The sequence below is a fragment of the Marmota monax genome, unplaced genomic scaffold (genome assembly GCF_021218885.2).
Source record: "Marmota monax isolate L192 unplaced genomic scaffold, Marmota_monax_Labrador192_F-V1.1 WCK01_AAM20220418_F8-fsc00040, whole genome shotgun sequence".
In the NCBI taxonomy this organism is placed as follows: Eukaryota; Metazoa; Chordata; class Mammalia; order Rodentia; family Sciuridae; genus Marmota; species Marmota monax.
Window position 1 is genome coordinate 7,052,703 of NW_026692782.1, and position 24,858 is coordinate 7,077,560.

Consider the following 24,858-nt stretch of genomic DNA (forward strand, 5'->3'; position numbering starts at 1 on the left):
AGGTATCTGTCAGCATCACATCCTAATGACCATTCATGGTTGAAATCAATTGAAAATCTTAAACATATTTTCTATGCTATTTAGAATAGTATCCTGAAGTCCCACCTATCAGTCTCACACTCGATGCTGTGCCTTGAAAAGACTTAATCATCTCATCTCTACTAAGCCCAACCCAGGCTCCAGTTGCTCAAGACTTTCTTGAATTATTTAGACCTGTTGTGATTTCTTGGTGCTCAAAGCTTCTTTGACATTTCCATTCAGTATTCTACATTATCCTCCAAACATTATTTCCAATGTTTGGAGGATAATGTAGAATTACGATTACAATAATGTAGAATTAAAAATTACAATATGTTGTAATTTTTAAAACTGACTTACCTACGTGAGTAAGTAATCTAATGACATCTCTCTAATGACAGAGCGAACTCCTTGACTACAGGGATTGTGCCACAAAATTTCACACAGAATTTTGGGCCCCTTCCTTCCAAACATGGTTCAGAAAACAGAGGATGCTTAATAAGTATTTGTTGAAAAAACAATTATTCTTTTCATTTAATATATTAGCAGACTCTTACTTGGTTCCTGGTTTTTACCTAATACTATATTTCCCTTTTGTTTAATTACGATCCAAATAAACCCCTAAGAAGCCTATTTTTTTTTGAAGGTGGCTAAGATTGATGGGGGTCATAAGCTAGATTATAAGATATTTATTTTGCTTTGTTTTCCTTTTAAAATTCAGGTTACTGAGAGCAAGGAACAGCATCAAATCAGAATGTCTTGGGGCGGGAGGCTGAGCTCTTTAGAGTTAGCAGTTGTAGATGCCAAATTCAGGAGCCAGAGGCAGGCACAGAATCAGCAGGTTGGAAGTCAGAATGTGGAAGCAAAACAAGTATAATTCAGACTTGTCTATGGAATGGTGTCCAGGTGGAGAATGAATGTTCTGGGTAGGTTTCAATAGCACTTAGAGTCTACCGTTTCCACAAAAATCAAGTTTAGAAATTTGGGTATGGTAGAATGGGTTTTTATCAGACACAGTTAGCTGATCACTTTTCTCTGTAGGGTGGCCAGTACCTGCTAGCTCTTGGTTTGCTCCTGGTTTACTCCTTAGGTTTAATAACTGCAGGAGATGGCCTGGGCTCCCACAGGAGAAATGCATGGCCCAACAGTTTTCTCAACTTTGGCTCGTTGCCTAAGGATTTACCCCAGAGAATTCTTACTTTGGTAGACAAGCACTTGGGAGCTGCTTGAGGAAAGGAATTAGATGAATGCAAGTCATTGACATAGCTCATGTGTAAGTCCTGGGTTCCAAAGCAGCCATGTAGAAGAACACACAAAGAATTTTCCCACTGATACCATTTGAAAATTTTAGAAGCTCATTTTTTTCACAATACCTAATACAATGTAGGTAGATATTTCTCAAGTACCCTGCTTATTATTTTTTCTTATTTCCAGAATATTTACCTAAAGAGATCTAACAAACCTCCTTTTCTTTAGTGTGTAAAATAGTCTAAGAAATAAATATCCTTTTCCTGAAATTCAATTTATATTCTAAATTTTAGGATAAAAGAAAGGTAATTGAAATAACTCAGCCATATAACTCAAATTAACTTAAAATTTAAATCTTACTTTTGAAAAATCTCACAGTAAATAAAGGATAACCTCACATGCATAATGAGGTACAGGATTAAGACAGCCACTTAGTCAATTCAAGCTAAAAATCTCCTTTCCTATAACTTTAATGAATATTTTACGCAAAAGTACTGAAGTCTAACTTTATCTGGAAAACTGCCTTGGCTTTTAATGGAACTTTTCATGGTTGCAAACACTGACAGTATTCCTCTTCTAAAGAGCTTTATGATTTACATTTTTGTATTTGTCACAGACTATTAGATTTACAGACTTCTATTTCCAACCTTCTATTAATTAAGACAGTCCTTCTAGATAAAGGGCTTAACATCCCCTTTTTTCAATAGAGGAAAGGTTCCTTTCACACGTACAGCTCACAGATGTGATCCTTGAGCCATAGCAAACCTTTAGCATCATCAACTTAACAGTGGGTGTGGCATTTTTGGGAAAGGTTATCTCTAGGCTCTTCATTAACGTTTCTGCATCTCACAAATACACTTTTTAAGCTAGGACAAGATGAACCAACGCCACCTGTAAGGTGCCCAGTTCCCTGCTTTTTTTTTTTTTTTTTGTAACTATTCTAAAGCAGGAGAGTTTCTGCAATACAAACTTTAATTAACTTATTGTTCCAAGATTATTTTACTGAGATATTCTAGTGAATCTCAGAATTGGCTTGTGCAAGTCACCTGTGACTGTTATAAAAACTGTCTGCTCAGGTATATGCCTTGCTGAACCAGAATCTATACCAGTATGTCACGAGTTATCTGTGTATTATAGAATCTCCTGAAAAGCCCAATGGATGATAGGGGTGAAAGCCATGTGAAGGTGACTAATTTAAGTTAAAAGGAACACACAATTGGACAGATCTTGAAAATGCATTGGAGAATTTATTTGAACACAAACAAACATCTGGACGAAAGATTTGGGGGGCAGTCTTTATATTTATAACCTTTGGCTTTATTACCAGTGAAAGTACCTATCTTTTTTCACATTTTATCTCTATCCTGAGTTTGAACCAATTGTAACATCATATTGGAAATGGCATTTTTGTTGTGGAATAAGAAGATGGTTAGAGATGCATTGTAATTAGAAACTGCTTTGAAGATCTTCTATTTCATTTACAGAAAGGAAATAACTGCAGGAGGGGAAGCAATTTTTACAAAGTTAATGTATATAAAAATTTACTTCACTGAGAGATCAAACTGTTTAAAAAGTTTGTTTTGCTTTGTTTTTAATTTAAAGGGCAGAAATTCTGATTCTCCATTTATATTTTCCAAATCGTTTAACGCTACGGAGAGGATGGTAAAGTCCTCAGCAGAGTCTATTTTCTTCCTGGAAAAGCAGGCAAGAGCTGCTATTGAATCTAACAAGTATATTTTGGGGAGTTCCAATAAAGCTGAGAGTAGAGATCTGTGCTTCCGAGTGACTGACACCTGAGACTCCTGTTGCAGATGTCTTAGTAAGGCAGACAGGGTGAACAGTTAAAATCCTTTTCAACAGGCCACAGAAGAACATTTGCAATCACACCCAATATTCCTCTCCTCTGCCTCTTTCTCTCTCTCTCTCCCCACCTCATTTGATTTGATGCACTTCACTTCTAGGCAGATCCTTTGACCTAAGCAGATTATTGTAGATGCATGAAGGACACACAGTCAGCTAGCCGAGCTTTTCATGGAAGAGATTTGGCTCCAAATAGGACACTAAGCTTTTCAGCCTTCTGCTTATTTACCTAGTCAGCAGGATGCAGTGTCTCTGGGTGCTTAGTAGCTTCCTAGGGAATCCGGGGTGGGGTGGAGTGGGGGAGAAACAATAGCCAAAGTGGCAGCCGCTGCAAAAGCGGGAGTCCGTGCCATTAAAGGAAGCAGTTGCTAATAAGGGCCTGTGAGACCTAGGTTTCCTTGGTTTCCATGACAGTTATTAGGTACCATAGAAATTGAATTGTCTCCCACAATGCTCTTAGGGGAGAGGGGGTGCTCCAGTGACAAAGCAGTGCAGTTATGACTTGCAGTAAATCGTCCTTTTGAGAATGCAATACTCCCTGGATTATTTGCTTCTTGCATTTCTTTTAAACACCCCTTTCAGTGTGCTTGACGTTTTGGTTGGAAGACCCTGGCTGCTGCTGCACAGTGTCTCAAACACTTTTTTTTTCTCCCTTTTTATTTAGACATGGGCTTGACAAAGCAAGGATATGAACAATTGTGCAGGTGGGCTACTCAGGGCGAGTAAAGAGATAAGGCAGCCAATCAGGAATTGGCAACCTGCAGCCCTGCCAATATGCCCCTCCACCAGATTTCCGTAATCCCTGCTCGGGAGACTGCCAGCAATGGGAGAAGTTCAATGGGCAGAAACAAAGAGAAGAACAAGGAAGTCGAGGTAAGAGGAGGTTTGATTTGCCAAAATAAGAGAATCAAGCCACTGTAGCCAACACAGCTCTCTGCACACAGGATGCCTGTCTAAGGTTTTAAGAGCAGCTGGAATCCAGCTCTGAATGGTAGATCCAAGGGAAAACATTTGTAATTAACAGGGACAAAAGAAACAACCCCTATTTCCTGAATGAAGGCAGGAATCAAATCCGTAGAGAAGAATACTTGCTGTTTAACAGATAAAAACTTCTGATTCTTTTTCTAACCATCTACAGAGTCACTTTTGACTGAATGGCTCATGGGGTGCAACCTGGGTGCCCTGGGCTGGTTGTGGATGTTGCTTTGTCCCTTTTCAGACAGTCGAACTGTTGATGCTTCCTAATTTTACCCACTGCCCATGAAACTGAAGTGTTGGAAAATATCATAACAAAGCAAAAGAGAAGCCAGGGAGGCTGTAACACTGAGGATATAGCAGGAACTGGTGCCCCCTAGGATTGGCTGCTCGCCATTCATTCATAGTGCATGCAGGTGTACTACTCGTTTGATGTCTGTTCATGTGTATTTTATTCTTTCCAAAAAAAAAAAAAAGCATTATTTGAAACTTAACAGAAGCCATAATATTCAACAGTACATGTGAGCTTTATTTTGTAGTGAAGTTTAACAGCTGTTGTTGTAAGTTAATCTGCTTTAAAGATCAGATGCTGGGAACTCACTTCAGGTTTTTAAGAAAGTGTTTGAGCAGAGTCGGGGATATTGGGTGAAAATATTTCAGGTGTTGTCATACTTCCCTTTTAGGGAACTTGAGATAGAATGCCAGAAACTGGAATCCTCTTATCTCTAGCATAGCTATGGCCTCATCCTCAGGTGTCATTAGCTTTGTAGGAGTTGAGCCATCCTCACCTCCTGGTCTGTATGTTCATCTTTTCTTCTCAAGGGTAGGTGCTGGGGACAGAGGAAGCAACAAAATAAACACCACTCTCCCCTCTTCCTGCCAAAAAGAAACAAATGAAGGTAATAGGAGTGGCCTGTCAAGGAGAGTCTGTTGGGGGCAGAATGTTGAACTTGACTGATTTCAAATGACAAAAGACATTTACATCCTCTTTCTATTTTATTTGAACTTTTTAAAAAATGTCATTCAAGAACAATGAGTTACTGAAGTGGGTAGAATTTGTAGATATCTTTGGGCAGAGTTTCTTGACTAACTTAGTGCAAGAGATACCTTTCCTTCAGTAATGTCCCTGCCATAAGCACATCGGTGTTTTTTCGGTGAATAAAATATCATTGGTAAAGAAACTTATCAGCTTTAAATTAATTGGAAATATTCTCTGTATTATGTCTCTTCCTATGACTTGATAATATGATTACTAGAATAGCAAAGAAATAGCAAGCTTATTGGTACAGGGTAAGAGGAACAGGGGATACTGTCTAGGTTTGAAAAGAAATGTGAAATGCCAAAAGCAAGATTTTTATAAAAGTAATATATGAGTCACTCATGTTCTAAAATTTAGATATATTTAACAATTACTGAAGAAAACTTCATACATTTTATTTTATTTTTTTATTTTAGATAGGGACTTGGTATGTTGTTTAGGGCCTCATTCAGTTGCTAAGTCTGGCCTCAAATTTTCAATCCTCCTACCTCAGCTCCTGGAGTTGCTGGGATTATAGGTATGAGCCAGTTTATCTGGCAGTAGCCTCAATCTTTATTCAGATATTAGTACTAAGCCACATCTTCAAACATCCTCAGGAAACTTTCAAAGTCTCCTTAAATGAGCACCAACTCTTTCCAGGGCAACAACACCTTAATAACATGGCAGAACCCAGTGGGTACATCTCTTGGTAAGTGAAAAACCATTAAGAACAACCAGGAGATTAAAGAGAAGAGACAGTTTTAATTACTTGCTGTAAGTAAGGAAAGCACTGGAACCAATTTGTAAAGTAGTGATCTCCCTGCACAAAGAAAGCTCAGGCTGATCACTGCATGTAGAGGTGGGCACACTTCTGAACATTCTCAGTTCGAGGTCATAAATCATGTGTTCAAAACAAAATGGCAGACAGAGAGACTCATTGATTTTGGATGGTTTCTTGTAAGTTTCTCCGAGTCTTATCTAAAACAAACAAAAAAATTAAGGCACATTAACAGTCTTAAAAGAGCAGCAATTTCCCCTCCCTACTATAAGTATAGAAGCTTGTCCCTAAGAGTATCTGTTTAGCCAAGTGGCTAACAATATTCCCCAGTGGGAGTCAGAGGGAGATTCTTAAAGAAAAATCAGGTTCATCATGAGAAAATGAAAGGAAACTCCCAGTCTACATACTCTTTTAAAAAGATATATAGTTCTGAGTGTCAGAAGTGGAAGCACTTTTAAACTTTCAAATACTTCTTGGTTTTCTATAGGATGGAGTTTAAAGTTTCTCATTAAAAGCATGTTTGAAACATATTATTAAATCCCATGGCCATTAAATGCTTCTTTTTATGAATAAATAATATAAAAGAATGATAAATGACTTTTAAGGTAGAAAAATTAATGTGTGCCCTATGTGCTAGAAGGCAAGACAAATATTTAGTATTATACAATGGTTTCTCTAAGTTTAAGTGATGGTTCCCTCTAAAAGTAAAACATCTTGAAATATCTGGATAATTCCTGATTGTTGCACAAATGCGAAACATCCTCCTTGTAAGCTTCCTTGATAGATTTTTTTCTTGTCTTGAAGTTATTCAAAGAATCCATGTGCAGAGACAGTATGATCTATTCTCAGAATTGAAATTTGATAATTTAAATATAAGCCAAGTTGATTTCTATTCCAGAAGAAACTTGAAGACTCTTGAATAAATTATTAACTTGACATCAGAGTTTTTGTTTGTTTGTGTTTTTTAAGCATTTAAAGGGAAAAAAGAAAATAATAAAAAAGTATTTATTAATGATTGCTGTAATCCAGAATATCTGGGCTATAAAAATATGAAACAGATTAAACTTCAAAAAAATAATATTTCTGCTTTCAAGTTTAATGATTTTGACATATTTTGATAGATTTTGACATATTTTGATAGATTTTGACATATTTTGTATGGCATAATGTTGTAATTATCTGTTTAGTTAACAACCCTAGAATCTTCACAAAAACAAGATAACACACACCCTGTTTGGGTCAAGTTGATATTATGCAATTATGCACGTGGGTAGGGGCACTAGCTCCACAGGTTCCCTGGGCACTCCTAGAACAGTGCCTCACACTTGCATCCAAGGCATAGTCTTCATTAGCACAACCAAGATTTTATTGACGCAACCTGAACCATTACCTCAATCACTTCAATATCTCATGAAGTGGAAAGACGTCAGTCTGTTAATTTAGCAAAATGCAATTGGTCAAATTAATAATTTTATATCAGGAGACATATTAAATTAGTGATGGAATATTTGAGTGGAAGCTCTAGAGAATTCTGGAAGGAAATTACTAGTCATATTCTCCCTAGGAGTATAGAATCAGTTGGGAAATGAAATGGTTTGGATGAGAAATGATTCACCTACCCTTTGGGAAAACCTTGATCTTGGAAAAGCCACAGGGGAAGATACTGCTCTAAAGACTTTATAATTCCAGATTTCTTTCTCTGGTTGGTGTTAGAGACTGACAATTTAGCTTCTTTAGGTCTCATTTGCCTACTTTGCAAAGTGGGCCATTTTACTTCTATTAATCCGGTCTTTCCTTCCCTTTTAGCTATGGTAATACCATTTATTAGGCTGTAATTAATTCATGTTAGAGATTTGGGCCTAAAAGACTTTGGTCTCTTATAAGAATATTGGATTTTATTAATCAAATTCTTAGCCCTCTTGGGGTAACTTAATTTCCTTCTCTATCTGAAAATTATAATGATTGTATAATTTTTAGTATTTAGTTAAACTCCAGGATGCATTCTTTATAACTCTGCAGGATTTGCAAGCAAATGTCTCTAAGACTCACTGTTTCAAATGTGGGGATACAACTGAGATCACACTGAGGTGCTACTGCCACTTGCTCTGAATGCTACTGTGTTTAGCACAAGCAGATCAGATTTGAGATGATGGAAGTTATGGGAGAGGAGAAAAGGCCATGAACCCTTTCTTTCCGATCTTTTCTCACTCTCAGGTTGACCTACATGATAAATGTATTAAGAAGTATTTGGGGGATAAAAGCAACCCCCCCCCCTATGTTTATATGTGCTTTATCTTTTACCACTTTGATTATGTTGTGATATTTCTGTACTTCAAAGTTTTCATCCCCTGCCCCTGCCAAATTATGCTAAACTTCTTTTCCTTGTGTTTAGAATATCCCTCTTCAATCATGGTCCCTGGGCCACCCCCCCCCCCCCCCCCCCCCCCGCCACTCTCTCTCTTTCTCTCAAAGTAGCTGCAGATCTGTTATCTAGAAATCTCTTCAGAAGCATCAGTGAAGTGAATGCCCATGGGGATTATTGATATATGCCTTCATTTTGAACATAATGGATAAAGTATAGATTTAGTAATTCCCATTTTTTAGTTGGAAAAAAAAAATTACCAAAAAAAAAAAAAAGTTTAAAATCTCTGGGTTGGAGCTGAGATTAGAATTCAGATTTCAAATCCTGTACTTTTTCTTTGCAACTAAGTTACCTTGAACTTTTCATGTTTCTTAAGCAAAATTTGTAGATAAAAGTATCCCAAGAATCAGACAATTCCTCAAAAATTCTTTATCTTAATTTCTCAATTGAAGCTCGCAGAAAATCATGAGCTTGCCAATGCCACACAATTAGGTTAGTGGTAAATTTGGGACAAAAAATACAGATCTTTTGACTATCACTCTGCTATGCTTTCTGTCATTACTGCATTTGGGGTTTGGTGTGATTTTTTGAGGCACTAAAGTATAATACAAAAATGTAATCCCTGTAACTTCTAACTTTTGAATGATAGTTTTGGCTTCTTTTTATAGTATTAGCTAAGGAATTGTAAAATCAGATGAAATAATTCAACACATCCTTTATGATTAAGCCTTCCTCTTTTTCAGGTTGGATGTTTATCACTTACAGCATATAGGGCCCTATAGGACATTTTGCCAAGTGCCATTGCGATAGTTTTCTGCTTTGTTTCCTGTGCAATAACTGACTCCTGAAACTGGAAATAGCTGGGATCTGTGTGAAGTCATCACAAACTTTAATTTATGAATAGCCTGTACTGAGAGCACATTTAACCCAAGCATACAGGTTAATGCTCTGTATTAACCAAATGAAATGCATCTTCAGCAGGTGTGAGTCTGACACTACAGGGAGAATGCCAGGGGGTAGAAAGGCTAATACCCCTTTTCATTTCTCTCAAAGAGCACTTTCCAACAACTATCTTGAGTCTAAATTGTGTATTAGAGTCCCATGTGCTTAGAATGAATTCCACTGAGTATGCTAATAGTGTTAAAATACTTTCACATAATGAAAACCAGAAAATTTCCATATTATTATTTGCTTTCAGCAATGAAATTAGCATAATTCACATTAATTTTTCTTGTTTAAAACAGATGTTGTGGGTAATTGCATTAATAAGTAAGACTGAATAACACATTTTATTGACTATCAAATGATAACAATTAGTAATTGCTGGCACACCCTGGTCAGTATTTTTTTTTTTAATTGTGGCCTTAATTAGGCAGGTAAATTGTAGAATTCCTCCTTGATGTGACTCTTCTAAAAAAATGTATTATGAATTCATGGCTGATTTAATGAGACTGCGATGGTTGTGTTTGAAGGCAGTTGAACAAAGATCTTGATGCAGAAGAGTCTTGGAGCATGGGAAAGGCAGGTGTAGCTCTGCATGTTTTATTAATCAGGATTTTTAGAACTTGCTGATTAGCCAACATTGCATTGCAATGTCAATTCTTTACATCACAAAGAATGCTGACAGTGGATCTGGAATCCCCTCATTCCAGGGCCTGCTGAAGGGGAAGGGTCACAGCTTCAGCATTGCTTTCCTCAGCTCATTCCCAGGCAAAGCACCCTGAGCCACTTGCAGCAGCCTTCATAACCTCCTGGTGACGATGAGAAATGACATCTGTTCGATACTCATTCTCTTTCCTGTCTCTGCAACCCTGTTAAATAATTGAAAGAGGAGTGACAGGAGGGTAGGATAGGTGATAAGACTTTGCTCTTAAAAAAGAGTAAAAAGGAGGCTGAGGAAAAGGACAGAGAGCTCATGGATGCTGGGTGTCAGCCTCTCGGTTTTTGGTGTTTTTTTTTTTTAATCTTGATTATTCATTAAATTGTGCACATCTGGATAACAAAAGGAAATGGGACAACTGCAGTGGGTTCTCTTCACCACTAGCAACGAACACACATTTTCTGATATAAAGTAACACATTGCATTCTTTAGGACTTTTGCATTCTTTAGGACGTTGCATTCATGGTGACTTTTGGTGTCATTATGAAGAAAAAAGAGTTTCTTGGGGGGGAAAATTGACACCAGGAGAGCAATGGACATGCAGTGCCACAGGGCACAAAGTGAAGCCTCAGGTGAGATACAAAAAAACAAATTTGTTAACGAGGAGCCAGCTATGTGATTTCACACGTGGTCTGATTCTGTGCGGATAGTAATTCTGCCTGCCTGTAAAGCCAAGCAGGCTTACACTTCAATAAGCTCCCTATAGTGGTGTGTGGCTATAAATGCTCAGTGACTGAAAGTTGTACAGATTTAGATCTGTAACACAGTTTTGCTCTCCAATTTTACTCAAAATTATAAACTTATCAAGTGGCTCAGCTTTAACAACTTAAATTGCAGAAATATGTTTTATTTTAACCTAGAACTACTTTCGATATGAACTTTAACTGTGAAATTACTACTACCGTTCATTCAGGCTTTAGAAGATGCAGTTCTGTATATAGTTAGCCAATTACAAGTGAAATATTTACCTTTTTATTGCTTGTATTCTTGATAACTGCCGTTCTGACGGGGGTGAGATGCATTTCTCTAATTACTAAAGATGTGGAACACTTTTTCATATATTTGTTGCTCGCTTGCGTATCTTATTCTGAGAAGTGTCTGTTCAGTTCCTTACCCCACTTATTGATTGGGTTGTTTGTTTTTTTAGTCTTAAGTTTTTTGAGTTCTTTATATAGTCTAGAGATGTATGTGTGGTAAAATTTTGCCATACTGAGCCCCTATACTGGAGGCTCACTCTTTACCTCAATGATTATCTCTTTTGCTGAAAAGAAGCTTTTTAGTTTGAATCCATCCCATTTATTGATTCTTGATTTTATTTCTTGCACTTTAGGACTCTTGTTAAGAAATTTGGGGCCTAATCCGACATGATGAATATTTGGGCCTACTTTTTCTTCTATTAGGTGCAGAGTCTCTGGTCTAATTCCTAGGTCCTTGATCTGCTTTGAGTTGAGTTTTGTGCATGGTAAGAGATAGAGGTTTAATTTCATTTTGCTACATATGGATTTCCAGTTTTGCCAGCACCATTTGTTGAAGAGGCTACCCTTTCTCCAATATGCGTTTTTGGCATCTTCATCTAGTATGAGATAACTGTATTCATACGGGTTGGTCTCTGTGTCTTCCATTCTGTACCATTGGTCCACATGTCTATTTTGGTGCCAATAACATACTGTTTTCGTTACTATCACTCTGTAGTATAATTTAAAGTCTGGTATTTTGATGCCTCCTGCTTTACTTTTCTTGCTAAGGATTGAACAGGGTGTGGGGGAAAAGGTACTTATACATTGCTGGTGGGAATGGAAATTGGTGCAACCACTTTAGAAAGCCCTGTGGAGAGTCCTCAGAAAACTTGGAATAGAACCACCATTTGACCCAGCTATCCCACTCCTCAGTCTATACTCAGAGAACTTCAAATCAGCATACTATAGTGACATATCCACACCAATGTTTATAGCAGCTAAATTCACAATAGCTAAACTGTGGAACCAACCTAGATGGCCAACAGTAGATGAATGGATAAAAAAAAAACAAACAAAAAACTGTGGTATATATACACAATGTAATATTACTCAACATTAAAAGATACATTTGCAGGTAAATAGATGGAGATGGAGAATATTATGCTAAGCGAAATAAGCCAATCCCCCCCAAAACAAAGTCTGAATGTTTTCTCTGATAATGAATCCAGATCTATGATGGGGTGGGGTGGGAAGAATGGAGGAACTTTGGATTGGGCAAAGTGGAGGGTGAGAAGGGCTTATGAGGATAGGAAAGATAGTGAAACGAGATGGACATCATTACCCTAGGTATATGTATGGTTGCACGTATGGTGCATCTCTATAACATGTACAACCAGAAAATTGAAATATTGCACTGCATTTGTGTAAGATGAATTGAAATGCATTCTTGTCATGTACAACTAACTAGAACAAATAAAAAATTAAAAATAAAAAGATTCACCTTTGACTGTCAAGGGCTACTATCTGGCTCAGGCATTCTGTTAGAGTCTGGTGAGTATATAAGAGAAACTTCATGCTTCTGAGTTAGAAGGAATTTGGGACTTGTTACATGGCTGCCTATGTTGAATGGCAACAGTGACATGGTTAAAAGCCTGTACCTGAAGGGAGACTGATGGGGTTCAAATCTGGGCTTTCTAATCTCCTACCTGTGGGACTTCAGTGAGATATTTAACATGTCTGTGCCTCGGTTTCTGCAAATGTAAAATAGTGATATATATATACATACATACATATGGACTACCTCATACTGTTAGGAGAATTAAAATGAATTAATGTTTTTAAGGTGTCAAAGATTTTGTGGAACAAAATAAACATCATTAAGCAATTAATTCCCTATGTTGCCTACATTTTTATCAACATATTTTGTTATTCTTAGAAATGTCTCATTAATTAATACCTTCTATTGTGATAAAGAAATTTGTAAGGTTGCATGGCTCTGTACATCATATCTTTATAATTATAATGATAATAAAAAATTAACTCATTGCTGTTAAAAGTTTGCCAAGACTCTGACCTCTACCTGAGCAGACCATGTGTTTGCCTCAGGTAAGTGAAACCTAGCTCTATTGTCTTTCCTTTGCTGACTCGAGTCCATTCTCATAGTTTTATAGATTCAAGAAATTTTTTAGAGTGAGGACTTGTAGAGAAACACATGCTATCTTTTACTTTAATGGCGTTTTACCTAGTTCTTTATGCTATGTATTTTTTAATGTTTCATAAAGGGATTTTTATATTTGATTTTTGGAAATATCTGTTATCTAGATCTGCCTTTTTACTTCTCTTCATCTTTATGGTAGTAATGCTCTTGATTGCCTTTTGTTTTACCAGTTCTTTAGCTTTTATAAAGAATAGGCCGTGCTTAGAAAACTAAAATAATCAATGATTTCAAATGGAGAAGTTCGTTGAGAGTTTATGTGCATGGAATTATTTTGTGAATATTTGAATACTAAGGGAAATGGCAAAATTATTATTTTTTTCATTGTTATAAATCACAATAAAGTGTCTTTTAGTCTTCAACTTCACAATAATGCTTTATTTTATTGTGGAACATATAGGTACTGACCTGGCTCAATTCTATATGAAGTGCTCTGTGAAAAGTTTCTTTTCTTTTTCTTTTTTTCCTCTCTTCCTCTTTTGATACTTTTTGGGGATATCAGTACTCATAGCATCAATTAAATAACTTTTGGAAAGTAGAAAGATCTAAGGAAAAAACCACTGTGCTGAATTTGAATTAAGACAGCGAATATGAGGTACTTGATTTGTATGGACTAGTTAACTCTATAGAGGGTGTCAAGGGAGCAGTCTCTGCTCTGTTTGAAGTTGACAAGGGAAGTGGCCATTTCCCGTAGGTGCCTCAAGTTATAGAAATCCTGGGATTAGTAGCTTTGAATGTGAATATGTAAGTGTTGGCTACTAATCAGGTTTCCTGCTCTACATTCCTGGCAAACAGCATTAAGACAGTTTCCCTGACTAACTTGCTAAATATATGTGCTTTGAAGGCAAATGCAGTTTTTCTCTAATCCCAACCCTACTAGTAATAAATTTTAAAATAAATTTCATGTATTTATAATCATAATCACTATTATTCTAGCTGATACTTACTGAATACTTCCTGTATGTTCCATAAAAATTATCTTGTATGCTTTTCACATTAGCTCACACAACTTCTCTGGGAAATGGTATTCCAGTGGCCATTGTAAAGAATCGCCCCAAAACTTAACGAGTTAAATCTTAAAATTTTGTCCTCTTGTTTTAAAAGCAACATAGTACACACTGGACAGAAACATATCCCTTTGCAATCCCAGGTGGAAAATACAGTTACTGCCTCCCCCAAGACCTCTGAGCTCTCGCTTATTTTGTCACCCAGGAGCTTATCATCTAAACTTTCCAGTTGCAGGTGAGGCCTCTTGGGTACATTCTGGTATAGTATTTCTCAGTCTGAAGACCTCTGAAGTAGAGAGACAAGCTGTCTGTTGACTGCACATTTCCCATGTTGGATGACCTCCAGAGACACTCTTATTCAACAGGAGGGAAACAGAAGACATCCAGCAGTGGCTGAGGCATACAAATTCTGAAACCCAGCTGGGTACTTGTTTCAAGTTCTCTCCCCCGCCCCCACGCCCTGCCCCACTAGGGTCTATTCCTCCCTCCCCTAAACAGTGTTCTCATGCTCTTGATTCTGCCCCAGGCCTCATGCTTCCTCCCCTGACATATTATTTCTTTTCCATAACATATGACCTGTGGTTCATATGAGAAGCACACTCAGGCTTGCCTCTTACTTAAAATGATGGCAAGTCCAACAGCAGGAAGCTGACCAGTGTCTGTGAACATTTCATGGATTTCCTACATGTCAATGTTTAATGCACTTCACTAGACAAAATTCATACCCACAAGTCTTGGTAAGGTCAACTCTTCTAAACTTTGGTTTCCTGTGGGGCTACTGGACTCCACACCCTTAAAATTATCAATTTATATTGTTCAAAAAGGAGGCTTACCAGGATTTTCTTAAGATCCTTGGCCTGGTATGGTGATACGTGCCTGTAATTCTAGCAGCTCAGGAAGCACAACAAGTTCAAAGCCATCTGCAACAACTCAGCGAGGCCCTGAGAAATTTATGGGACCTTGTCTTAAAATAAAATATATAAAGGGCTGGGTATGCTGCTCAGTGGTTAAGCATCCCTGGGTTCAATCCCTGGTACAAAAATCAAAAGACAGACAAACAAAATCCTTGGAAGGCTCTTGTGTCTTTGAAAGGGTTTATGAGGCACCACTTCCAATCTTTCTTTCTTTTTTTAAATTTTTTTTTTAGTTGTAGATGGACACAATGCCTTTCTTTTACTCACTTATTTTTATGTAGTGCTGAGGATAGAACCCAGTGTCTAGCACATGCCAGGCAGGTGCTCTACCACTGAGCCACAACCCCGGCCGCACCACTTCCAATCTTTCTAAGCTCTTGCAGGAAGTTTTGTACAGTCATTCCCTGGACTTCATGTTAACTCCAGGTGTTTACTTGAGAGAAACAGGGAATTGATATTTGCCTGGAGCTGTTTTCCTAATTTGAAACTCTTCTGCTGGGAGAAACTGGATAAAAGGAAAAAAATATTTTTAAACACAGTAAGTCCAGGATTCCTTTATTTCCTATACAGCTTGTTTGATTTGTTTAAAAGTTTTAGATTTTTTTCTCTCAGTTCTTATCTCCATTTGTATTTTATCATGTACAGTCTCTTGATCAATAACCCCCTTACCTAAGTAAGTAAGCATATTGCTAAAATTTTTACCATTAATGATGATCAGCCATTGTTCAACCTCTTGTAACAATTTCTCTCCAGGCTTCTCACCTTGGGTCAATAGTCTCCTTAGGTTTATCCAGCTCTCAGTTATAGTCTCTCTAAGGTCTGTATTAGTCATGGTTCTCTGGAGAAAACAGGAAGAGGAGGTGTATGCATATGATTTGTTGTAAGGAATTGGCTTATGCATTCCAGGAGGCTGAGGAGTCCCACCATCTGCAGTTGGCAAGTTGGAGACCTGGGCGAGCCAATGGTATAGGTTCAATCCAAAAACCAGGATGCTGAAGAGCCAAGAAGAGCCAGTATTTCTAGTGCAGAGGCAGGAGAACACCTCTGTCCCAGCTCAAGCTGTCAGGCAGGAGGCATTTTCTCTTACATAGGCTTTCTGTTATATTCAGATCTTCAACAGATTGGCTGAGGGATGTCCACCTTAATAAGGTGAACCTTTATTCAGTTCACCATTTCTATTATTAATCTTGTCTAGAAGCACTTTCACAGACACACCAAGAGTAATATCTGGCCAAAAGTCTGGGCACCCAGTGACCCAGTCAAGTCAATATATAAAATCAACCATCATGAGTTCCTTCCAGTTTCTGCTTCAAAGTCAAGGCACATATTTTGGGTTTTAGGTCAATACCTTTTTTATCCAGGTGCCACAGTTCTGTTGTAAATATTATTGCCGTATACCAAACATCCTCAGACTGTAGTGACTTAAAACAAACACTCCAATGCTTATGAATTCTGTTCTTTAGAATATTAGGCAAGGCATAACAGGGATGGTTTTTCACTATCCCCATGGTGCCTGGAGTCTCAGTTGGAAAGATTCAAAATTGTAAAGTAAATCAGCAGTTGGAGTCATCTGATTGTTCAATCAGTGTTTTGGAGCATAGGTTAGGAAGAATGCAAGAAGAAGACTGTTACCTGAAGCTTCTACACATAGCTGTTTCGTGTCACTTGGCTTCCTCATAGCATGGCGATCTCCAGATGGTGAAATTTCTTGAATGGAAGCTCAGGGCTCCCAGAACGAGAGTGTTCTAACAATCAAAGCTAAGTTGCATTACATTTTATGAGGAAATCATGGAAGTCATGCAGCATTATTTTCAACAGACCTGTTGCTTAAAATAGTTACAATCCCACTTTATTCAAAAGAGGGGGGTGTCACAGAACCTGCCTCTTGAAAACAAGTGATGACTAATAATTTGGGAGCCATCTTTAACATCACCACAAATGGGTATTTTCCTTATCTTCATTTTATAAGTCAGCAATTTAGAATCCCAAAAGGATGTGATCCTTTCTCTAATGAAACAAACTTAATAAAAGGCAGAGCCAGGATGTAAGCCCAGGCAGTCTGACTCCAGATGTCATGCTCCAAACCATGATGTTACCCTACTTTTCCCCACTGGGCTGTACAGAACATATGTCTTAGCATCCTACACCATAAACAGGAAAATTCCTTTTCATTTAAAACATTTATTTATGAAAATGAGACAAACACTGGACAAAGTACTAAGAATATTGGTAAAAAAAGAGGGACGGGGCCTTCATCTTGTGTAACTTGAAATCTAGTTTCTCATTATCTTTCTCAGAACACTTATTTGTTAGTTTTTGAAACAGGTCACTGTCACTATTTATTGTGAAGACGTGGTTTTACCTTGGTTTGTGTTATGTAGCTGTGGTGGATTCGTTGTAGTAATGAACCCTGTTGTTGTTATCTCCTTATATTCAAGACTTGATAGTGTCCTACCACAGTTTCTGGGCTTTGCAATGCGACTTCCTTTGGTCAATGGGAGAGTAGGAAAAACAATGCAAGCTGAGTCTTGAAGAATATTTAGCTGATAGGTTTTACTCTCTTAAATTTCTTATGAAACAGATAAGTAAGAGTGGCTATTAAACAATAAGACATGAGCCTTGTCATTGTGTCCCCCAGCCAAAAAGTAGCCAGTCACTAGACATGGGAGTGAGGGTATGTTAGACCCACCAGCACCCAGCTGATGACAGAATCATGAACTAAGTAATTGTTTAAAACTACTAAGTTGGGGGATGGAGTAGCTGGTTGTATAATAATGGAAAACTGATATGGTGGCCTTTTATATATATATATATGTTCATTCTTTGGGTTCTAGAGTCTGACTTCACACTTGATCAATGTGTACAGATGGTTCTGATAGTCTCCGAAGAAGTTAAATGCAGATTTTGTTTGCCATGCTATTTTTTTTTTTTTGGAAAGGATAAGACAGTCTATTTTAATACCACATTTACATATAGAAATCATCTTTGCCACTGCTAGATTGGTTAATTTCAGCTGCTAAATTAACTTTACAACCATAACAATTACACTGATAGTGACTAAATTTAATTCTTCTAAATCGAGCCCCTTAAGATTTCTATACCTAATAGAGCTCTTAAAACATACATCTAAGGAGCTTTTAGTACAAATATGCCTTGCAATATAAATAAATATGATACTTTAAAGTCCAGCATACCTCAGATTTGTAAAAATCAAACAATTTCAAATGCAGTTTTCAAAATCCTTTTGCAAATGTTCTTTCTCTTGGCTAATTTCACATGTCACTATTTACATCAATGTTTGGAATTTGAATGACCATATAAAAGGCATTGAATATTTACTTTCCAAATATGTAAATGCTGCATTTGGAAGGTTGGAAAATGTTAGATGACATCTTAAGACATTGGTTCTGTTCATTTGAGCTCACCTCCCTGGTGTGTCAGCCTCAAATACCTGCCCCATTTCCTCCCCTGCTCACTTTCTGGTTTTGTCACTATTTGTGGTCCCCTTTGGAGACACAACATCTCCATTAGCATTGGTTTTGTGGAACCTACAGTAACAGAGGTAACCTGAATGGGAACTGTCACATGATCATCTCGTCCGCGGTCAAGCACTACACTTTAGCTATACACCATACAGCCGCCTCCCCGATCTTCCGTGGGTTTCGTGTGGATAATAATCATGGACTTTTCTTCAGAAGATCCGGGAGGTGGCTGTTTGGTAGCATTTGATCTAACTTGTCACCAGACTCTGAAACTCAGTATTCTTTTAATTCTAGTTTGTGCCTTCTGTGCTACATAGATTATATTTAATCTATCCCAGATCAAGTCTCCAAATACTTCCATTTTTCTAAATTTAATGTACAAAATCTCTATTTTCTAGGACATACCAGCATACCCATCTGAAACAGATTTCTAAAGAAAAATTGTTTCAAGTCTCTTCATAGATCTCAGTTGTCTAAATTTTGGGAACAATTAAGTCTGACAATGGTGTTCTCAAAATGCAATTATTACAACTAAACACAAGACCCTTGGCAATTTCTAAACAGTACAGCCTGTAGTTAAATTATCATCTCATCTAAATAAGGTTTTTTTTCACCCCACAAGTCACTGTAGACTTGTTATGTACCAGCCATGCTGTGGGCACTGTGGCTTTAATAGAGGACAGAGGCAAAGCACTTGTCTCTCAAATCCTCATTTTCATAGGAGAAGGCAGCGTAGGTAAGTTCAGACAGTGTCTATATTCATGAAGCAAGTAAACCTAAGCAGCAGGCTAGGGAGGCAGGGTGCAATAGTGTTATTTCAGATCAACTTAGAAAGGTGGTGGAGCCGTCCACATGAAGAACATGGTGAAAAGCTCAACAGGTGAGTAAAACCCACAGGTATCGTCTCTAAGGCAGATATGAGCTTCAGTTTCAGAGTCTCGTGACAAGTTAGATCAAATGCTACCAAACTTATCTTTTTTTCCAGATAAATAAAAAGAAACCCCAGAGTGTGTATATCAAAATATCCCCCCCCCCAAATTTACAGATGCAATGGTAACACTGGAATCCAGCCTTCTGGATTTACACTGCATTGTTCATTATTGTGTATTTCTTTCTTCCCATTCAATATCATTATTTTTTCTGACACTTGAAAGGTTCATCTATCCATCTAAGACTTATTGAGTACTTACTATTTGTATGCTTGAAGACACTGTTAATAAAGGAGACTCAGTGTCTTCTCCAGGTGATCTGTTGGCCACAGGATCCTCTTGTTATGAAGCTGTGTCCTTTTGAAAAACTGAGCTGGTGCAAAAACCCTTCTTTAAACTGTGATTCTAGTGATCAAGTCAGAAAGATTTCAGACATGTCACTCAGAATAATAGGAATGAGATAGGAATGAGTTTATTGAAGGAATAGGAAAAGGGAAAGGGGATACTCTCAAGGGAGAAAGTGGGTCTTCTTAGGAGAAGGACAATGTGTCTCTACTGCACGGTAGTTTTATTGGAAATCCAGAGAAGTTTCCAGAAAGTCCCACCAAGGTCCACCTTTTTTTTTTTTTTTTGCATTTTAAAATTTGTTCTTTAGAGTAATACATAACAGTAGAATATATTTTGATATGTCATACAAGGAGTATAACTTTCTATTCTTGTGGTTGTGTATGAGGAGCTACACTGATTATATATTCACATATGAACATAGGAAAGTTATGTGTGATTCATCCTACTGTCTTTCCCATTCCCATTCCCCCTACCTCCTTCCCACTTCCCCCAGTCCAATATGGTGAACTTACATTCCTCCCTTCTGCGCCCGCCCCCCCCCCCCATTGTGATTCAGAGAGAAATGCCTTTGGGGTTTTTTTGGATTGGCTTATTTCACTTAGCATGATAGACTCCAGTTCCATCCACTTTGCAGCAAATGCCATAATTTCATTCTTCTTCATAATATTCCATTGTATATATGTACCACATTTTCTTTATCCATTCATATATTGGAGGGCATCTGAGTTGGTTCCATCACTTAGCTATTGTGAATTCAGCTGCTGTGAACATTGATGTGGCTACATCATTATAGTATGCTGATTTGAAGACCTTTGGGTTTAAGATAACTGGGTCAAGTGGTGGTTCTATTCCAGGTTTCCTGAGATATCTCTAAACTGCTTTCCAGAGTGGTTGCACCATTTTGCAGTTTCACCAGCAATATATGATTGTACCTTTCCCCCACATCCTCACCAACATTTATTGTTACTTATATTCTTGATAATTGCCATTCTGATTGGAGTAAGATGGAATCTCAGCGTAGTTTTAATTTGCATTTCTCTAATTGCTAGTGATGTTGAACATTTTTTTCATATATTTTTGACCTTTTGTGTTTCTTCTTCTGTGAAGTACCGGTTCAGTTCCTTTGCCCATTTATTGATTGTGTTATTTGGTTTTGTGGTGATATTAATGCTCTATCTGAGGTGCAGGTGGCAAAGCTTTTCTTCTATTCTGTAAGCTCTCTCCTCACATTCTTGATTGTTTCCTTTGCTGTGAAAAGGTTTTATTTTGATATCATCCCATTTATTGAATCTTGATATTAATTCTTGTACTTTAGGAGTCTGGTTGAGGAATTCCATTCCCAAGCCAATGTGATGGAGATTTGGGTCTAGTTTTTCTTCTGGTAAGGGGTCTCTTGTCTAATGCCTAGGTCCTTGATCCACTTAGAGTTGAATTTTGTGCAGAGTGAGTAAGAGGGGTCTAATTTCATTTTATTACATATGGATTTCCACTTTTCCCAGATCCATTTGTTGAAGAGGCTATCTTTTCTCCAATGTATACTTCTGGCACCTTTGTCTAGTTTGAGGTAATTGTATTTATGTGGGTTGGTCTTTGTGCCTTCTGTACCATTGGTCTTTATGTCTGTTTTGGTGCCGATACCATGCCATTTTTCATTGTTACAGCTCTGTAGTATAATTTAAGTCTGGTATTGTGATGCCTCCTGCTTCACTTTTCTTGCTGAGGATTGTTTTGGCTATTCCAGGCTTCTTAGTTTTTCAAATGAATTTCATGACTGCTTTTTCTATTTCTATAAAGAAGATTATCAGAATCTGCATAACACTTTTGGTAGTATGGCCATTTTGACAATGTTAATTTCTGCCTATCCAAGAGCATAGGAGATCTTTCCATCTTCTAAGGTCTTTTTCAATTTCTTTCTTTAGTGTTCTGTATTTTTTATTGTAGAGGTCTTTCACCTCTTTTGTTAAATTGATTTCCAAATATTTTAATTTCTTTGAGGCTATAGTGAATGGGATAGTTTTCCTAATTTCTCTTTCAGTTGATTCACCATTGATGTATAGGAATGGAATTCATGTATGGATGTTAATTTTATATCCTGCTACTTTGCTGAATTCATTTATGAGTTCTAGGAATTTTCTGGTGGAATTTTTTTGTCTTCAAAATATGGAATCATGTCATCAGAAAATAGGGATAGTTTGAGTTCTTCTTTTCTTATTTGTATCCCTTTAATTTCTTTCTTCTATCAAACGGCTCTGGCTAGTGTTTCCAGGACTATGTTGAGTAGAAGTGGTAAAAGAGTGTGTCCCTGTCCTGTTCCAGTTTTTTAAAGGGAATGCTTCCAATTTTTCTCCATTAAGACTGATGTTGGCCTTGGGTTTAGCATATATAGCTCTTACAATGTTGAGGTATGTTTCTACTCTCCCTAGATTTCTAATGTTTTGAATATAAATGAATTCTGTATTTTGTCAAATGCTTTTTGTGCATCTCTTGAGATAGTCATGTAATTATTATCTTTAAGTCTATTAATGTGATGAATCATGTTTATTGATTTCTGTAAGTTGAACCAAACTTGCATTCCTGGGATGAACCCCACTTGATAATGTTGCACTCACTGTCTTTCTAATATGTTTTGTATGTGATTTATGAGTATTTTATTAAGAATTTTTGCATCTATGTTTGTTGAGAGCCACAGCCAGGTCGGGATGGCGCCTGGCATTTTGCCAGAAGGAGTGGTTGGGAGGTGACGCCAGCGAGCCATTGGGATGATGGTGATTAAGTTAAGCTGTGTATAATTATTGGGATGGTGACTGATTGCTGTAACTGGATGATGCTAGATTGGGGCAAGCTGTGTATTCAGTTGTGTATGTGGACCTCTGCTGTCCGGCAGTGGGGCGGCTCCTGCTGCCTCGGGTTCCCGCTACTTTTGAGTTCTCGCGGGGTTCCCGTTGAGTTCCCATTGGTTCTTGCGGAGTTTCCGTGGATTTCTGGAGAGTTCCCATTGGGTTCAGGGAATAAACTAGTTCCTGTTTTAACCTACAAGTGGCTCGTGACTTCCCGGTTATTTTGTGCCCAGCCAGACTGCAGCATATGTTCATTAAGAATATTGGTCTGAAGTTTTCTTTGATTGATATGTCTTTGTCTGGTTTTGATATTAGGGTGATACTAGCTTCATAGAATGAGTTTCGAAGGGTTCCCTCCTTTTCTATTTCATGGAATAATTTGAGGAGGATTGGTGATAGTTCTGCTTTGAAGGTCTGGTAGAACTTGGCTGAGAATCCATCTGGTCCTTGGCTTTTCTTTGTTGGTGTGCTTTTCACAGAGTCTTCAATTTCATTGTTTGAAATAGATCTGTTTAAATTTTCTATGTCCTCCTGATTCAATTTGAGTAGGTCATGTGTCTCTAGAAATTTGCCAATATCTTTACAATTTTCTGTTTTATTAGAGTATAAATTTTTAAAATTGGTTTTGATTATCATCTGCATTTCAGTAGCATTTGTTGTGATTTATTTTTCATCTTGAATTTTAGTTATTTGAGTTTTCTCTTTGTTAGCATGGCTAAGGGTTTTGCAATTTTATTTATTTTTTCAAAGAACCACCTTTTTGTTTTGTTGATCATTTAAATTGTTTGTTTTGTTTCAATTTCATTGATTTCAGCTCTGACTTTAATTATTTCCTGTCCTCTACTGCTTTTGGTGTTAATTGTTCTTTTTTTTCTAGGGCTTTGATATATAATGTTATGTTACTTATTTGTTGATTTTCTATTCTTTCAATGAAGGAGTTCAATGCAATGAACTTTTCTCTTAGCACTAACTTCGTGTCTCAGAGATTTTGATATGTTGTCTTGCTATTCTCATTTACTTACCTCTAAGTACTTTTTAAAATTTAATCCCTGATATTTTGCTATCCATTCATCATTTAATAGTGTATTGTTTAGTCTCCAGGTGTTAGCACAGCTTTTATTTTTAATCTTACCATTGATTTCCAATTTCATTCCATTATGATTTGATAGGATGCAAGGTATTATCTTTATTCATTTTTTTTTTTTGTATTTGCTAAGAGTTTCTTTGTGGCCTAAGATATGGTCTATTTTAGAGAAGGAACCAGGTGTTGCAGAGAAGAAAGTGTAGCTTCTTTATTTAGTTTTTGTTCAGAGGATATTTCCAGTGGTGAGAGAGGTGTTTTAAAGTCACCCAGTCTTATTGTGTTATGGTCTACTTGCTTTTTGAATTTGAGAAGAGTTTATTTGATGTACGTAGATGTTCCATTGTTTGGGGCATAAATATTTATGGTTTTTATGACTTATTGATATTTAACTCCCTTAAACAGTATGATATGTTCTTCTCTGTCCCTTCTGATTAACTTTGGCTTGAAGTCACTTTATCTGATATGAGGATAGAAACCCCTGCTTGTTCATGAGATCCATGTGAATGGCACCCCACCCCCCAACATTCTTTTGTCTTTAGTCTGTGGATGTCTTTGCCTATGAAGTGAGTCTCTTGGAGACAGCATATTATTGCTATTGTTTTTTAATCTAGTGTGCCAGTCTATGTCTTTTGATTGATAAGTTTAAGCCATTTACATTGTTGAGATGTGATTTTTATTTCATCATTTTGATTTATTTATGGTTTTTAATTTGAAGTAGTTTTTCCATTGATTCACTGTTCCTTAGTGTAGCTTTTCTCTTTGCTGTCTTCAGTTTTATTTTTTACTTTTTCTTCATGAAATATCTTATTGAGTATATTTTGTAATGCAGGGTTTCTAGTTGTAAATTCTTTTAACTCTTGTTTATCATGGAAGGTTTTTATTTCATCATGAATTCTAAAGCTTAATTTTGCTGGGTATAGTATTCTTGGCTGGCATCCATTTTCTTTCAGAGCTTGGTATATATCATTCAAAGACCTCCTAGCTTTGAGGGTTTGGGCTCAGAGATCAACTGAGGTCTGAATTGGTTTCCTTCTAAACATTACCTGTTATTTTTTTCTGACAGCCTTCAAAATTCTATCCTTCTTCTGTATGTTAGGCATTTTCATAATAATGTGCTTTGGTGTGTTGTCTAGTTGGTTCTAGTTGTAATTTTTTTTATATTTCGGT

The 24,858-nt window shown here is 37.1% G+C and overlaps 1 protein-coding gene across 15 annotated transcripts in view; it reads left to right on the plus strand.

Annotated features, from left to right (window-relative positions):
• Positions 1-24,858, plus strand: part of Marchf1 (membrane associated ring-CH-type finger 1) — a 756,948-nt gene that overhangs the window by 328,025 nt on the left and 404,065 nt on the right. For 6 of the 15 annotated variants that reach the window (XM_058580391.1, XM_058580387.1, XM_058580388.1 and 3 more), the window contains exon 3: positions 3,791-3,999. The exons of 8 other annotated variants lie outside the window; for them this stretch is intronic. In XM_058580391.1, coding sequence (XP_058436374.1) covers positions 3,901-3,999 — 99 coding nt within the window. In that variant the 5' untranslated portion in view covers positions 3,791-3,900. Of the gene's footprint in view, positions 1-3,790; positions 4,000-24,858 lie in introns of those variants that run through there. One more of the 15 variants, XM_046447729.2, reaches the window with a different exon arrangement.